This window comes from Oncorhynchus nerka, linkage group LG3, assembly GCF_034236695.1.
Source record: "Oncorhynchus nerka isolate Pitt River linkage group LG3, Oner_Uvic_2.0, whole genome shotgun sequence".
NCBI classification, from domain to species: Eukaryota; Metazoa; Chordata; class Actinopteri; order Salmoniformes; family Salmonidae; genus Oncorhynchus; species Oncorhynchus nerka.
The window spans coordinates 8,343,814-8,360,398 of NC_088398.1; the positions used below are offsets into that span (position 1 = coordinate 8,343,814).

A 16,585-nucleotide genomic window follows, 5' to 3' on the forward strand; every position below is an offset into this window, starting at 1 on the left:
ATCTAGGAGATAAGAAGGCTCAGGAAATAGTTTTTTTAAACACATATTTAACCTCTTATTTTTGTTGGCTCAAAACTACCTCCATACTACCATTCATTTGTATAGGTTACCTTCCGACTAGTCCCATGACATGGTCTGACAAACACCACTGTAGCGCAGATGCGGAGGATTGAGATGTATAGCCCATGCAAAAAAATCTGTCTCTAGTTTAAATTGACCGATTTTGATTGGGATCTTTTTATTATGTTACTCAGATTGACACACCGGTTTTAACTGCATTATGTGGATGTAAATTCACACAGTCTCTGAACAGTTGATGTTGAGATGTGTCTGTTACTTGAACTCTGTGAAGCATTTATTTGGGTTCAAATTTCTGAGGCTGGTAACTAATGAACTTCTACAGCAGAGGTAACACTGGGTCTTCCATTCCTGTGGCGGTTCTAATGAGAGCCAGCTTCATCATAGCGCTTGATGATTTTTACGACTGTACTTGAAGAAATTTAAAAATGTCTTAATTGTCCATATTGACTGACCTTCATGTCTTAAAGTAATGATGGACTGTTGTTTATCTTTGCTTTTTTGAGCTGTTGTTGCCATAATATGGATTTAGCCCAATTTGGTAAAAGACCATTTCCATACTTCCCCTACCTTGTCACAACTCAACTGATTGGCTCAAACGCATTAAGAAGGAAATAAATTCCACAAATTAACTTTTGACAAGGTACACCTGTTAATTGAAATGCATTCCAGGTGACTACCTCATGAAGCTGGTTGAGAGAATGCAGAGTGTGCAAAGCTGTCATCAATGCAACATGGTGGCTATTTGAAAAAAATATATTGTGATTTGTTTAACACTGTTTAACACTTTTTTGGTTACTACATTACTCCATATGTGTTATTCCAGTCTTCACTATTATTATACAATGTAGAAAATAATAAAAATAAAGAAAAACCAGACAAGACAAAATTACAAACAAACATAAATACTTCCATCAAACTTTTATCTGAACATGTGAAAATCATGTAGCCTATCCTTGGTGTGATGATTTACATTAATTTGTGTAGTTGTTTTAGAAGGTGTAGCCTATTAGTCTTGTTCGATTCTATAGGCCTAGGCTAAGAGTGAACAACAGGTCTATAATGTGAGTGAAAACCCCACTCATCGAAAATGTTTGACCAAATAGGTTACAAATTCATTTAAACGTGAATGATTGATGTATGTCTCTTGAATGTGTCGCAATCTGAGAGCGAGAACGCGCATTCTGCCTCTGTTTCCAGTGAGTGGGGAAGGAGTAGATGCGATTATCCAAAGCGCGCTCACACCTGAATTATTGGGGCCACATGCATCGGCAAAAGACGAGAACGCGCGCCCTGTGTCTTCTCTGCTTCCTTCTCGGATACTGTCGTTTCCTGCATTCCAGTTGATTGGGAAGGGGGCCGGGACGACCACTGAGTAGCGAAATTCTAGGATAAGATGGAGGTTTGCGAGAGACTTTTGTGTCTGGCTGTGGTGTCCAGCGTTCTCTGCGTTGGCTCGGTTCTGGGGAAATACGTGAGAGGTATCGTCAACACCAAGGAGGTAAGGTGTTTGATACCTAATTTATCACTTGTGACAATGACACCATTATAAGACTCGGCAGCGCCTTCTCATGTAGCCTAAAGCCTTTCCGTGTTTATATTCTATTGTGAGTGTGACGCGCTCCGAAATTGCCTGATCCTTTTTTATTCCAAATCAAGCAATTTCTCCAAGATGTTACAGGATGTCCATACTGCCTTCAATTGGTGCGCATCTCTATGCGTGTCAGAGTGAGCGTATTTCTATCTACATCGTTCTGGCTCTGTTTGTGGCTCTCACCAACCGGTAGAAGCAAGCTGTGGATGTTTACGAGAATGTGCCTTGCAAATCCATCTAGCATTTATTTTTCTTTGTGATAGCGCCAAGCGTTGGTGATATCCTACACTGTAACCAAAATAACTCACATCCATAATTCGCATATAATAACGGTAACCCCGCCGTTACAGGTGTACGTCAGTTGTCGCTCACGTCACATGTAGTTTATTATTGGTCCTCCTCATCTCACATCAGCCGTGCTCCAACACTTAACACTAGCCTATCAATATAAAACATTGCCTTTTGATATCAATCTGTTATGAATCTCAAAGATATTATTATCTAATTTCATGTATCTGTTGCTATTGATTCCTTCTGCGTTTAGATGTTGTGCTCATATTGTCCCCATGCCCTGCTGTGAGTGACCACATTATAGGTCGGGCCAGTGTAAAGTGCACCAGACAGATCTGTGCCAGCCACGACTATCCCATGCACTGAGCTCTCTCATAACTCTTCTCATCTTAGCTCTTTCAGTGTCCCACTTCTGCATAACAGTTTGATGATCAGGTGTGATATTTAACCCATGACATTCATCAGTCATAAAGTAGGCTAACACCTGTCCTACACAATATAATGAATTCCCTCTTCCCTCTTCAGAAGGACCACAATGGAAATAAGCTTTTAAGCTTCATTGTGTTATCCTTGATGATTTTCTTATTGTATGTGGAGGCGTCACCAGCTGGAGCTCCCTTATGTATTTCAAAAAAATGGCCTAATAAATTCAATCAATCAATATCATATGTAGAAACACTTAGGCTTCTTATCAGATCATGTGGCTTCCAATCAATAGCTATTGAAAAATTGACAAACTATAATATAGTTAACTAGCTAAATACACTAGTGTATGATATCAGAAATGCTTATGAATAACATAATCCATATTAGATCTCCAGCTCATGCCAGACGTACTCTATACCCTCTTCTCTTACATGGTGTGTGTTAGTCTGACCCAGGGCTGTGTCTTCCCTCAAACACCATGTCACTGCTCTGAATGGACTGAAACAACACTCATCTGGACATGGTGTGTGTGTGTTGTCCAGTGGGATTGTTCAACACATCAGTCTTGTCTGCGGACTCCCACCCAAGGTCACACACACGCACATGGCCTCACTCCTCACAGTAGAGTACAGTCGTGGCCAAAAGTTTTGAGAATGACACAAATATTAATTTTCACAAAATCTGCTGCCTCAGTTTGTATGATGGCAATTTGCATATACTCCAGAATGTTATGAAGAGTGATCAGATGAATTGCAATTAATTGCAAAGTCCCTCTTTGCCATGCAAATGAACTGAATCCCCCAAAAACATTTCCACTGCATTTCATCCCTGCCAGAAAAGGACCAGCTGACATCATGTTAGTGATTCTCTCGTTAACACAGGTGTGAGTGTTGACGAGGACAAGGCTGGAGATCACTCTGTCATGCTGATTGAGTTTGAATAAATTTGAATAACAGACTGGAAGCTTCAAAAGGAGGGTGGTGCTTGTAATCATTGTTCCTCCTCTGTCAATCATGGTTACCTGCAAGGAAACACGTGCCGTCGTCATTGCTTTGCACAAAAAGGGCTTCACAGGCAAGGATATTGCTGCCAGTAAGATTGCACCTAAATCAACCATTTATCGGATCATCAAGAACTTCAAGGAGAGCGGTTCAATTGTTGTGACGAAGGCTTCAGGGTGCCCAAGAAAGTCCAGCAAGCGCCAGGACCTTCTCCTAAAGTTGTTTCTGCTGCAGGATCGGGGCACCACCAGTACAGAGCTTGCTCAGGAATGGCAGCAGGCAGGCGTGAGTGCATCTGCACACACAGTGGAGGATGGCCTGGTGTCAAGAAGGGCAGCAAAGAAGCCACTTCTCTCCAGGAAAAACATCAGGGACAGACTGATATTCTGCAAAAGTTACAGGGATTGGACTGCTGAGGACTGGGGTAAAGTCTTTTCTCTGATGAATCCCCTTTCCGATTGTTTGGGGCACCCGAAATAAAGCTTGTCCGGAGAAGACAAGGTGAGCGCTACCATCAGTCCTGTGTCATGCCAACAGTAAAGCATCCCATTCATGTCTGGGGTTGCTTCTCAGCCAAGGGAGTGGGCTCACTCACAGTTTTGCCTAAGAACACAGCCATGAATAAAGAATGGTACCAACACATCCTCCGAGAGCAACTTCTCCCAACCATCCAGGAACAGTTTGGTGACAAACAATGCCTTTTCCAGCATGATGGAGCACTTTGCCATAAGGCAAAAGTGATAACTAAGTGGCTCGGGGAACAAAACATCGATATTTTGGGTCCATGGCCAGGAAACTCCCCAGACCTTAATCCCATTGAGAACTTGTGGTCAATCCTCAAGAGGCGTGTGGACAAACAAAAACCCACAAATTCTGACAAACTCCAAGCATTGATTATGCAAGAATGGGCTGCCATCAGTCAGGATGTGGCCCAGAAGTTAATTGACAGCATACCAGGGCAGATTGCAGAGGTATTGAAAAAGAAGGGTCAACACTGCAAATATTGACTCTTTGCAACAACTTCATGTAATTGTCAATAAAAGCCTTTGACACTATGAAATGCTTGTAATTATACTTCTGTATTCCATAGTAACATCTGACAAAAATATCTAAAGACACTGAAGCAGCAAATTTTGTGGAAATTAATATTTATGTCATTCTCAAAACATTTGGCCACGACTGTACAACATATCAAATCAGCAGGCAAGGCATGTTCAGGTTCAGTGATGGTGGGGAGGATTATAGGCATGTTCAGGTTCAGTGATGGTGGGGAGGATTATAGGTATGTTCAGGTTCAGTGATGGTGGGGAGGATTATAGGTATGTTCAGGTTCAGTGATGGTGGGGAGGATTATAGGTATGTTCAGGTTCAGTGATGGTGGGGAGGATTATGGGTATGTTCAGGTTCAGTGATGGTGGGGAGGATTACAGGTATGTTCAGGTTCAGTGATGGTGGGGAGGATTGTAGGTATGTTCAGGTTCAGTGATGGTGGGGAGGATTATAGGTATGTTCAGTGATGGTGGGGAGGATTATAGGTATGTTCAGGTTCAGTGATGGTGGGGAGGATTATAGGTATGTTCAGGTTCAGTGATGGTGGGGAGGATTATAGGTATGTTCAGGTTCAGTGATGGTGGGGAGGATTGTAGGTATGTTCAGGTTCAGTGATGGTGGGGAGGATTATAGGTATGTTCAGTGATGGTGGGGAGGATTATAGGTATGTTCAGGTTCAGTGATGGTGGGGAGGATTATAGGTATGTTCAGGTTCAGTGATGGTGGGGAGGATTGTAGGTATGTTCAGGTTCAGTGATGGTGGGGAGGATTATAGGTATGTTCAGTGATGGTGGGGAGGATTATAGGTATGTTCAGGTTCAGTGATGGTGGGGAGGATTATAGGTATGTTCAGGTTCAGTGATGGTGGGGAGGATTATAGGTATGTTCAGGTTCAGTGATGGTGGGGAGGATTATGGGTATGTTCAGGTTCAGTGATGGTGGGGAGGATTATAGGTATGTTCAGGTTCAGTGATGGTGGGGAGGATTATAGGTATGTTCAGTGATGGTGGGGAGGATTATAGGTATGTTCAGGTTCAGTGATGGTGGGGAGGATTATAGGTATGTTCAGGTTCAGTGATGGTGGGGAGGATTGTAGGTATGTTCAGGTTCAGTGATGGTGGGGAGGATTATAGGTATGTTCAGTGATGGTGGGGAGGATTATAGGTATGTTCAGGTTCAGTGATGGTGGGGAGGATTATAGGTATGTTCAGGTTAGGTGATGGTGGGGAGGATTATAGGTATGTTCAGGTTTAGTGATGGTGGGAAGGATTATAGGTATGTTCAGGTTCAGTGATGGTGGGGAGGATTGTAGGTATGCTCAGGTTCAGTGATGGTGGGGAGGATTGTAGGTATGTTCAGGTTCAGTGATGGTGGGGAGGATTATAGGTATGTTCAGTGATGGTGGGGAGGATTATAGGTATGTTCAGGTTCAGTGATGGTGGGGAGGATTGTAGGTATGTTCAGGTTCAGTGATGGTGGGGAGGATTATAGGTATGTTCAGTGATGGTGGGGAGGATTATAGGTATGTTCAGTGATGGTGGGGAGGATTATAGGTATGTTCAGGTTCAGTGATGGTGGGGAGGATTGTAGGTATGTTCAGGTTCAGTGATGGTGGGGAGGATTATAGGTATGTTCAGTGATGGTGGGGAGGATTATAGGTATGTTCAGGTTCAGTGATGGTGGGGAGGATTATAGGTATGTTCAGGTTCAGTGATGGTGGGGAGGATTGTAGGTATGTTCAGGTTCAGTGATGGTGGGGAGGATTATAGGTATGTTCAGTGATGGTGGGGAGGATTATAGGTATGTTCAGGTTCAGTGATGGTGGGGAGGATTATAGGTATGTTCAGGTTCAGTGATGGTGGGGAGGATTATAGGTATGTTCAGGTTCAGTGATGGTGGGGAGGATTATAGGTATGTTCAGGTTCAGTGATGGTGGGAAGGATTATGGGTATGTTCAGGTTCAGTGATGGTGGGGAGGATTATAGGTATGTTCAGGTTCAGTGATGGTGGGGAGGATTGTAGATATGTTCAGGTTCAGTGATGGTGGGGAGGATTATAGGTATGTTCAGTGATGGTGGGGAGGATTATAGGTATGTTCAGGTTCAGTGATGGTGGGGAGGATTATAGGTATGTTCAGGTTCAGTGATGGTGGGAAGGATTATAGGTATGTTCAGGTTCAGTGATGGTGGGCAGGATTGTAGGTATGTTCAGGTTCAGTGATGGTGGGGAGGATTATAGGAATGTTCAGGTTCAGTGATGGTGGGGAGGATTATAGGTATGTTCAGTGATGGTGGGGAGGATTATAGGTATGTTCAGGTTCAGTGATGGTTGGGAGGATTATAGGTATGTTCAGTGATGGTGGGGAGGATTATAGGTATGTTCAGGTTCAGTGATGGTGGGGAGGATTATAGGTATGTTCAGGTTCAGTGATGGTGGGGAGGATTATGGGTATGTTCAGGTTCAGTGATGGTGGGGAGGATTATAGGTATGTTCAGGTTCAGTGATGGTGGGGAGGATTGTAGGTATGTTCAGGTTCAGTGATGGTGGGGAGGATTATAGGTATGTTCAGTGATGGTGGGGAGGATTATAGGTATGTTCAGTGATGGTGGGGAGGATTATAGGTATGTTCAGGTTCAGTGATGGTGGGGAGGATTATAGGTATGTTCAGGTTCAGTGATGGTGGGGAGGATTGTAGGTATGTTCAGGTTCAGTGATGGTGGGGAGGATTATAGGTATGTTCAGTGATGGTGGGGAGGATTATAGGTATGTTCAGGTTCAGTGATGGTGGGGAGGATTATAGGTATGTTCAGGTTAGGTGATGGTGGGGAGGATTATAGGTATGTTCAGGTTCAGTGATGGTGGGGAGGATTGTAGGTATGTTCAGGTTCAGTGATGGTGGGGAGGATTATAGGTATGTTCAGTGATGGTGGGGAGGATTATAGGTATGTTCAGGTTCAGTGATGGTGGGGAGGATTATAGGTATGTTCAGGTTAGGTGATGGTGGGGAGGATTATAGGTATGTTCAGGTTCAGTGATGGTGGGGAGGATTGTAGGTATGTTCAGTTCAGTGATGGTGGGGAGGATTATAGGTATGTTCAGTGATGGTGGGGAGGATTATAGGTATGTTCAGGTTCAGTGATGGTGGGGAGGATTGTAGGTATGTTCAGGTTCAGTGATGGTGGGGAGGATTATAGGTATGTTCAGTGATGGTGGGGAGGATTATAGGTATGTTCAGGTTCAGTGATGGTGGGGAGGATTATAGGTATGTTCAGGTTCAGTGATGGTGGGGAGGATTGTAGGTATGTTCAGGTTCAGTGATGGTGGGGAGGATTATAGGTATGTTCAGTGATGGTGGGGAGGATTATAGGTATGTTCAGGTTCAGTGATGGTGGGGAGGATTATAGGTATGTTCAGGTTCAGTGATGGTGGGGAGGATTATAGGTATGTTCAGGTTCAGTGATGGTGGGGAGGATTATAGGTATGTTCAGGTTCAGTGATGGTGGGGAGGATTATGGGTATGTTCAGGTTCAGTGATGGTGGGGAGGATTATAGGTATGTTCATGTTCAGTGATGGTGGGGAGGATTGTAGGTATGTTCAGGTTCAGTGATGGTGGGGAGGATTATAGGTATGTTCAGTGATGGTTGGGAGGATTATAGGTATGTTCAGGTTCAGTGATGGTGGGGAGGATTATAGGTATGTTCAGGTTCAGTGATGGTGGGGAGGATTGTAGGTATGTTCAGGTTCAGTGATGGTGGGGAGGATTATAGGTATGTTCAGTGATGGTGGGGAGGATTATAGGTATGTTCAGGTTCAGTGATGGTGGGGAGGATTATAGGTATGTTCAGGTTCAGTGATGGTGGGGAGGATTGTAGGTATGTTCAGGTTCAGTGATGGTGGGGAGGATTATAGGTATGTTCAGTGATGGTGGGGAGGATTATAGGTATGTTCAGGTTCAGTGATGGTGGGGAGGATTATAGGTATGTTCAGGTTAGGTGATGGTGGGGAGGATTATAGGTATGTTCAGGTTCAGTGATGGTGGGGAGGATTGTAGGTATGTTCAGGTTCAGTGATGGTGGGGAGGATTATAGGTATGTTCAGTGATGGTGGGGAGGATTATAGGTATGTTCAGGTTCAGTGATGGTGGGGAGGATTGTAGGTATGTTCAGGTTCAGTGATGGTGGGGAGGATTATAGGTATGTTCAGGTTCAGTGATGGTGGGGAGGATTATAGGTATGTTCAGGTTCAGTGATGGTGGGGAGGATTATAGGTATGTTCAGGTTCAGTGATGGTGGGAAGGATTATAGGTATGTTCAGGTTCAGTGATGGTGGGGAGGATTGTAGGTATGTTCAGGTTCAGTGATGGTGGGGAGGATTATAGGAATGTTCAGGTTCAGTGATGGTGGGGAGGATTATAGGTATGTTCAGTGATGGTGGGGAGGATTATAGGTATGTTCAGGTTCAGTGATGGTGGGGAGGATTATAGGTATGTTCAGTGATGGTGGGGAGGATTATAGGTATGTTCAGGTTCAGTGATGGTGGGGAGGATTATAGGTATGTTCAGGTTCAGTGATGGTGGGGAGGATTATGGGTATGTTCAGGTTCAGTGATGGTGGGGAGGATTATAGGTATGTTCAGGTTCAGTGATGGTGGGGAGGATTGTAGGTATGTTCAGGTTCAGTGATGGTGGGGAGGATTATAGGTATGTTCAGTGATGGTGGGGAGGATTATAGGTATGTTCAGGTTCAGTGATGGTGGGGAGGATTATAGGTATGTTCAGTGATGGTGGGGAGGATTATAGGTATGTTCAGGTTCAGTGATGGTGGGGAGGATTATAGGTATGTTCAGGTTAGGTGATGGTGGGGAGGATTATAGGTATGTTCAGGTTCAGTGATGGTGGGGAGGATTGTAGGTATGTTCAGGTTCAGTGATGGTGGGGAGGATTATAGGTATGTTCAGTGATGGTGGGGAGGATTATAGGTATGTTCAGGTTCAGTGATGGTGGGAAGGGTTATAGGTATGTTCAGGTTCAGTGATGGTGGGGAGGATTGTAGGTATGTTCAGGTTCAGTGATGGTGGGGAGGATTATAGGTATGTTCAGGTTCAGTGATGGTGGGGAGGATTATAGGTATGTTCAGGTTCAGTGATGGTGGGGAGGATTATAGGTATGTTCAGTGATGGTGGGGAGGATTATAGGTATGTTCAGGTTCAGTGATGGTGGGGAGGATTATAGGTATGTTCAGGTTCAGTGATGGTGGGTAGGATTATAGGTATGTTCAGGTTCAGTGATGGCGGGGAGGATTATAGGTATGTTCAGTGATGGTGGGGAGGATTATAGGTATGTTCAGGTTCAGTGATGGTGGGGAGGATTATAGGTATGTTCAGTGATGGTGGGGAGGATTATAGGTATGTTCAGTGATGGTGGGGAGGATTATAGGTATGTTCAGGTTCAGTGATGGTGGGGAGGATTGTAGGTATGTTCATGTTCAGTGATGGTGGGGAGGATTATAGGTATGTTCAGTGATGGTGGGGAGGATTATAGGTATGTTCAGGTTCAGTGATGGTGGGGAGGATTATAGGTATGTTCAGTGATGGTGGGGAGGATTGTAGGTATGTTCAGGTTCAGTGATGGTGGGGAGGATTGTAGGTATGTTCATGTTCAGTGATGGTGGGGAGGATTATAGGTATGTTCATGTTCAGTGATGGTGGGGAGGATTATAGGTTAGGTTTTTTAGTTTATTTATGTTTGTGTGTGATTGTGATTTCATGTGGCTGTGAGTATGTTGAGGCAAGTGAGTGTGTTTGTGTTGCACCATTGTCTAACCTTACTAATGAATCATTGAGAGGTCCAGGGGTGACTTGACTATAGTTGATTGGTAATTAATTGTTAATGAGGTTTAGCAAGCAAACCGGGTTCTGGAGAGAGGGGGAGAGACGGAGAGAGAGAGAGAGAGGGAAATAGGGAAATAGGAAGGGAGGGAGAGCGAGAGCGGGGAGAGATAGAGAGGAAGGGACAGGGAGAGAGAGGTAAAGAGGAAGGGAGAGAGAGAGAGAGATCGAGGAAAGGAGAGACAGACAGAGGGGTAAGAGAGGGACAGACAGAGAGAGAGAGAGAGAGAGAGAAATAGGAAGGGAGGGACAGCGAGAGCGGGGAGAGATAGAGAGGAAGGGACAGGGAGAGAGAGGTAAAGAGGAAGGGAGAGAGAGAGAGAGAGATCGAGGAAAGGAGAGACAGACAGAGGGGTAAGAGAGGGACAGAGAGAGAGAGAGAGAGAGAGAAATAGGAAGGGAGGGACAGCGAGAGCGGGGAGAGATAGAGAGGAAGGGACAGGGAGAGAGAGGGAGAGAGAGAGAGAGATCGAGGAAAGGAGAGACAGACAGAGGGGTAAGAGAGGGACAGAGAGAGAGAGAGAGAGAGAGAGAGAGAGAGAGAAATAGGAAGGGAGGGACAGCGAGAGCGGGGAGAGATAGAGAGGAAGGGACAGGGAGAGAGAGAGAGAGAGAGATCGAGGAAAGGAGAGACAGACAGAGGGGTAAGAGAGGGACAGAGAGAGAGAGAGAGAGAGAGAGAGAGAGAGAGAAATAGGAAGGGAGGGACAGCGAGAGCGGGGAGAGATAGAGAGGAAGGGACAGGGAGAGAGAGGTAAAGAGGAAGGGAGAGAGAGAGAGAGAGATTGAGGAAAGGAGAGACAGACAGAGGGGTAAGAGAGGGACAGAGAGAGAGGGACAGAGAGAGAGAAATAGGAAGGGAGGGACACAGAGAGAGGGACAGAGAGAGAGGGACAGAGAGAGAGGGACAGAGAGAGAGGGACAGAGAGAGGGACAGAGAGAGAGGGACGGAGAGAGAGGGACAGAGAGAGGGACAGAGAGAGAGGGACAGAGAGAGAGGGACAGAGAGAGGGACAGAGAGAGGGACAGAGAGAGGGGACAGAGAGAGGGGACAGAGAGAGAGGGACAGAGAGAGAGGGACAGAGAGAGAGGGACAGAGAGAGAGGGACAGAGAGAGAGGGACAGAGAGAGAGGGACAGAGAGAGGGACAGAGAGAGAGGGACAGAGAGAGAGGGACAGAGAGAGAGGGAGTAGTAGTGACCGCTGTAGTGACCGGATACTGCATCGAGGCCTAGCACTTGATTAATGGGCTGTCTAACACACACACACACACACACACACACACACACACACACACACACGCACACGCACACACACACACTCTTTCACTCACATACACACACACTCCCACACTCACTCATATACACACACACTCCCACACTCACTCATATACACACACACTCCCACACTCACTCATATACTCCCACACTCACTCATATACACATGCACACACACTGGCTCAATGTCTCTGCGTCACAATGCAGTGGCCGTGGGGTAATGAGAGGACTAAGGGGGATTAAGGTTGACACCCCATCCACTGTTCCACTGCTCCTGTTCCCCTACTACTCTCCACTGACTGGGCCTAGTGCAGGACTACTGGTGCCTTCTGGGCTTACACTGAACTGCATGGATTGGGGCTAGACTGGACTGACCTGCTCAGAAACACTGTTAGGCTCTATTCCCTTACTGTTCCTTAAGCGCATCCCCCCCCCCCCCCCCACCTGAGGATCTTTTTTCAGCCATATATTTCCTGTTTGAGGAGTGCAAAATCAATTTGTCACTTAAATCTTGCTGCAGTGATTGCTTTAATTTGACTCCTTCGACTCTTTCATACTCTTGCTTGTGCCTGTCGTTTTTCCCCCATTAAAGTTACGACCGTGGAAATGACGCCTCTAGCACTGAGATGCAGTGCCTTAGACCGCTGCGCCACTCGGGAGCCGAAGTGACACTAGTGGTAGGTGGATTGTTTGTCCAGATCTGTAATAGGCTATAGCAGTGGTCCCAACTTTTTTGAGTCAAGATCACTTTGAGTCAAAATGCAAGCCGAGATCTACTGTTCAAATAGTTTTTTCAGTTACTTAAAAAATGTAAGCCTATGCAACATTAACCTAATGAAACAATAGTGTAGTAATGAGATTTGAGCAGTAGGCTATAGGCCCAAAACAGTATTACCGCATATTGGCTTTGCTTGAATTGCCTTGCCAATGCATTGTTGTTCTTCTCGGACCGTTTAAGACTATAAGTAAGACTATATGATCATGATCACTTTTTTTTATCGGGCTGATGGAGCCAGCATCTGATGGTCAGTCTCAGCAGAGGGTGAGGGCAGCAGACTGAGGGTCTGCCTCTCAACGTCTCGCCGCTCTCCCTTTCCTCAGCTGACACTGACCCAAAAGGGACGCCGTCTTCCAGCTGATGATGACAACTCGAGTCACACCACATTATTTCTGCCTCATGCACAAATGTATTTTGTTATTTCTATGACCAAAGAACGAAGACCCAAGCCACTAATAATAACAACGCAAGCCTATCGATACATTTTCCTACTCATTCATTGCAGTTGCAGTGCTGGTTGTATTGTGAGTGGCAGTAGGGAAAACACACATTTTATGGTAGTGTTAATAATAGTGTTGAATAGAAAGAGTTGAATAGAAAACATAAACATGAACTCACTCATCAAAACAGCAGCTCTTTGCTGTATAATATTCGTTGACAGTCTCTTTCTGGTCATGCTTTTAAAGTTTATAAATCTCACAGTATCAACTTTGCTGTAGCTTTCTTTTACGCCTGCTACATTACTGCAGACACAGTCATCTGAGCCATCTGATTGGCCAGTTGTAGGCCTATAGTGCACTTGATTTGCTACCCCTGGGCCCGCCAGGGAGGCAGAGTTTATACCTTCAGACATGTGAAATGGTTCAAAATGTGAACACGTCGCCTACTCGGTGTGCAGGGCAGCTGAATCAGGTGCCCCCACCACCAACAGAGCGAGACATTTACAAAAATATTTGGTGCATTGGGTGCTTAACCCATTAGGGCGTCACCCACACAACCGGCGTAACCCACACAACCAGCGTCACCAATAAACAAGGGATATTGGCCAAATGAGCCACTTTCCTTGCGTGTAGATGTCTAGCATTACAAAGCTTTATAGCTTATTGTTTTATTGGTTTTTACTTTCCTTAAATAATAATTGTCCACCTCATGGTTCAGCTGTCTACTTTGTTCGTTTTTTTTATCCTAATATTTTTTTATAAAGATAACCATCATATTGTAAGGTTATGGGAGTAACTCTGGTAGGCCTAAAATATTTTTCCTCAAGTTAAACTGTTGGTGTCGGTGCGCACTCCCTTAATATCATAGGCCTGCAGTATAATATGCTAATAGCCACATCAAACCTTCACACAAGTTTCTAAACTTTATTAGGGTAACATCAAAAGAAAGTACATTTTTTAAATCGGAGCAGGATATTATATTGTGGCAAACAAAGAAAAGGGCTCCGAATGAAACAAAACCCTTACGAACTGGTCTGAACCTTCACGGCTTTTAATACATTTTATTGGCCTAAAGCCAGCAATTACCAGCTAACCGAAACATATGCTCCAGACAAGCCCAGTTATTCAGGAAACTTTAATGCGTGCTCTGCCTCCTCTCCAATCCGAGCGGCTATTCCTCACTCACCTAGAATCTAACACTTCAATAGAGACGTTGAATTGACAAGGGTACTGTGTGTATATATATATATATATATATATATATATATATATATATATATATATATACTTTTTACTGACAAATAAAATCAATTAATCCAATCAAGAGATATCTGTTACAAAACACCAAAAAGTTTTGATGACAATCCGAGATTGTCAAGCCAAATCTTCAATACTGGGCAAGCCTACAAGGTAAGGAGGGATGTGTTTTCTGTTTGTTGAGATTGACATAATCTATGCATTCTGGTGTTGAAAACGCAAACCATGATATTGAAGTGCCCGAAGTCGGCATGCTTTATTTATTGGTTGTGTTGTACATTGGCACAGAAACCTGTTGATGGAAAATGAATTGCATATATTTTATATAATTATAAATATGGAATCAAAATGTTAAATCTAATTCCCCCCCTAGCTGATCATTGTCTTTGCCCAGCTCTGATCGTAGTGTAATGACTGTGGTGGTTAGCGAACCGTCAACCTTCTGGCCCGTAGCCCTACCTGGTTTCGAATGTACCTCAAAATAAGTCGTTATCCATGTTTATAAACACAGGTTCACTACAGTTAATGTTATTTGTGGGTGTAAACAAATATTTGTCCAATTGGGGAGGGGGGTGCATTTTTTTTACACCGTGTGTTGGACTTTTGAATCCGAGGGTATCCTGCTATTAGCATTGTTTTTTAGTTAAGCAACGTGACAACAGTAATTAATGAGGCTGTCTAGATAGCACAGGTGACTGCAGGTAGGGTAGACAGAGCAGGTGACTGCAGGTAGGGTAGACAGAGCAGGTAGAGTAGACATGGCAGGTGACTGCAGGTAGGGTAGACAGCATGTAGGGTAGACGGAGTAGGTGACTGCAGGTAGGGTAGACAGAGCAGGTAGGGTTGACATGGCAGGTGACTGCAGGTAGGGTAGACAGAGCAGGTGACTGCAGGTAGGGTAGACAGAGAAGGTAGGGTAGACAGAGCAGGTGACTGCAGGTAGGGTAGACAGAGCAGGTAGGGTAGACATTGCAGGTGACTGCAGGTAGGGTAGACAGAGCAGGTGACTGCAGGTTGGGTAGACAGAGCAGGTAGGGTAGACATGGCAGCTGACTGCAGGTAGGGTAGACATAGCAGGTAGGGTAGACATGGCAGGTGACTGCAGGTAGGGTAGACAGAGCAGGTAGGGTAGACAGAGCAGGTAGGGTAGACAGAGCAGGTGACTGCAGGTAGGGTAGACAGAGCAGGTAGGTTATACAGAGCAGGTGACTGCAGGTAGGGTAGACAGAGCAGGTGACTGCAGGTATGGTAGACAGAGCAGGTAGGTTATACAGAGCAGGTGACTGCAGGTAGGGTAGACAGAGCAGGTAGGTTATACAGAGCAGGTGACTGCAGGTAGGGTAGACATGGCAGGTGACTGCAGGTATGGTAGACAGAGCAGGTGACTGCAGGTAGGGTAGACAGAGCAGGTGACTGCAGGTAGGGTAGACAGAGCAGGTAGGGTAGACATGGCAGGTGACTGCAGGTAGGGTAGACAGAGCAGGTAGGGTAGACAGAGCAGATGACTGCAGGTAGGGTAGACAGAGCAGGTGACTGCAGGTAGGGTAGACAGAGCAGGTAGGGTAGACAGAGCAGGTGACTGCAGGTAGGGTAGACAGAGCAGGTAGGTTATACAGAGCAGGTAGGGTAGACAGAGCAGGTAGGGTAGACAGAGCATGTAGGGTAGATGGAGCAGGTGACTGCAGGTAGGGTAGACAGAGAAGGTAGGGTAGACAGAGCACAGGTGACTGCAGGTAGGGTAGACAGAGCAGGTGACTGCAGGTAGGGTAGACAGAGCAGGTAGGGTATACAGAGCAGGTGACTGCAGGTAGGGTAGACAGAGCAGGTAGAGTAGACAGACCAGGTGACTGCAGGTAGATTAGACAGAGCAGGTAGGGTAGACAACACAGGTGACTGCAGGTAGGGTAGACAGAGCAGGTGACTGCAGGTAGGGTAGACAGAACAGGTTAATACAGGTAGGGTAGACAGAGAAGGTAGGGTAGACAGAACAGGTTAATACAGGTAGGGTTGACAGAACAGGTTAATACAGGTAGGGTAGACAGAGCAGGTGGGGTAGACAGAACAGGTTAATACAGGTAGGGTAGACAGAGCAGGTTAATACAGGTAGGGTAGACAGAGCAGGTAGGGTAGACAGAACAGGTAGGGTAGACAGAACAGGTTAATAAAGGTAGGGTAGACAGAGTAGGTAGGGTAGACAGAACAGGTAGGGTAGACAGAGCAGGTAGGGTAGACAGAACAGACAGCCAGATAGAGAAGTGGTCGTAGATACAGAAAGACAGCCAGATAGAGAAGAGGTCGTAGATACAGAAAGACAGCCAGATAGAGAAGAGGTCATAGATACAGAAGGACAGAAAGACAGCCAGATAGAGAAGAGGTCGTAGATACAGAAAGACAGCCAGATAGAGAAGAGGTCGTAGATACAGAAGGACAGAAAGACAGCCAGATAGAGAAGAGGTCGTAGATACAGAAAGACAGCCAGATAGAGCAGAAGTCGTAGATACAGAAG

General features: G+C 45.3%; 1 protein-coding gene across 2 annotated transcripts in view; it reads left to right on the top strand.

Annotated features, from left to right (window-relative positions):
- Positions 1 to 1,289: 1,289 nt before the first annotated feature.
- LOC115120679 (transmembrane protein 145-like) overlaps positions 1,290 to 16,585 on the top strand; it is a 53,388-nt gene continuing 38,092 nt past the window's right edge. For both annotated transcript variants that reach the window (XM_065007955.1, XM_065007956.1), the window contains exon 1: positions 1,290 to 1,579. In XM_065007955.1, the coding sequence (XP_064864027.1) occupies positions 1,475 to 1,579 (105 nt within the window). In that variant the 5' untranslated portion in view covers positions 1,290 to 1,474. The remainder of the gene's footprint in view (positions 1,580 to 16,585) is intronic.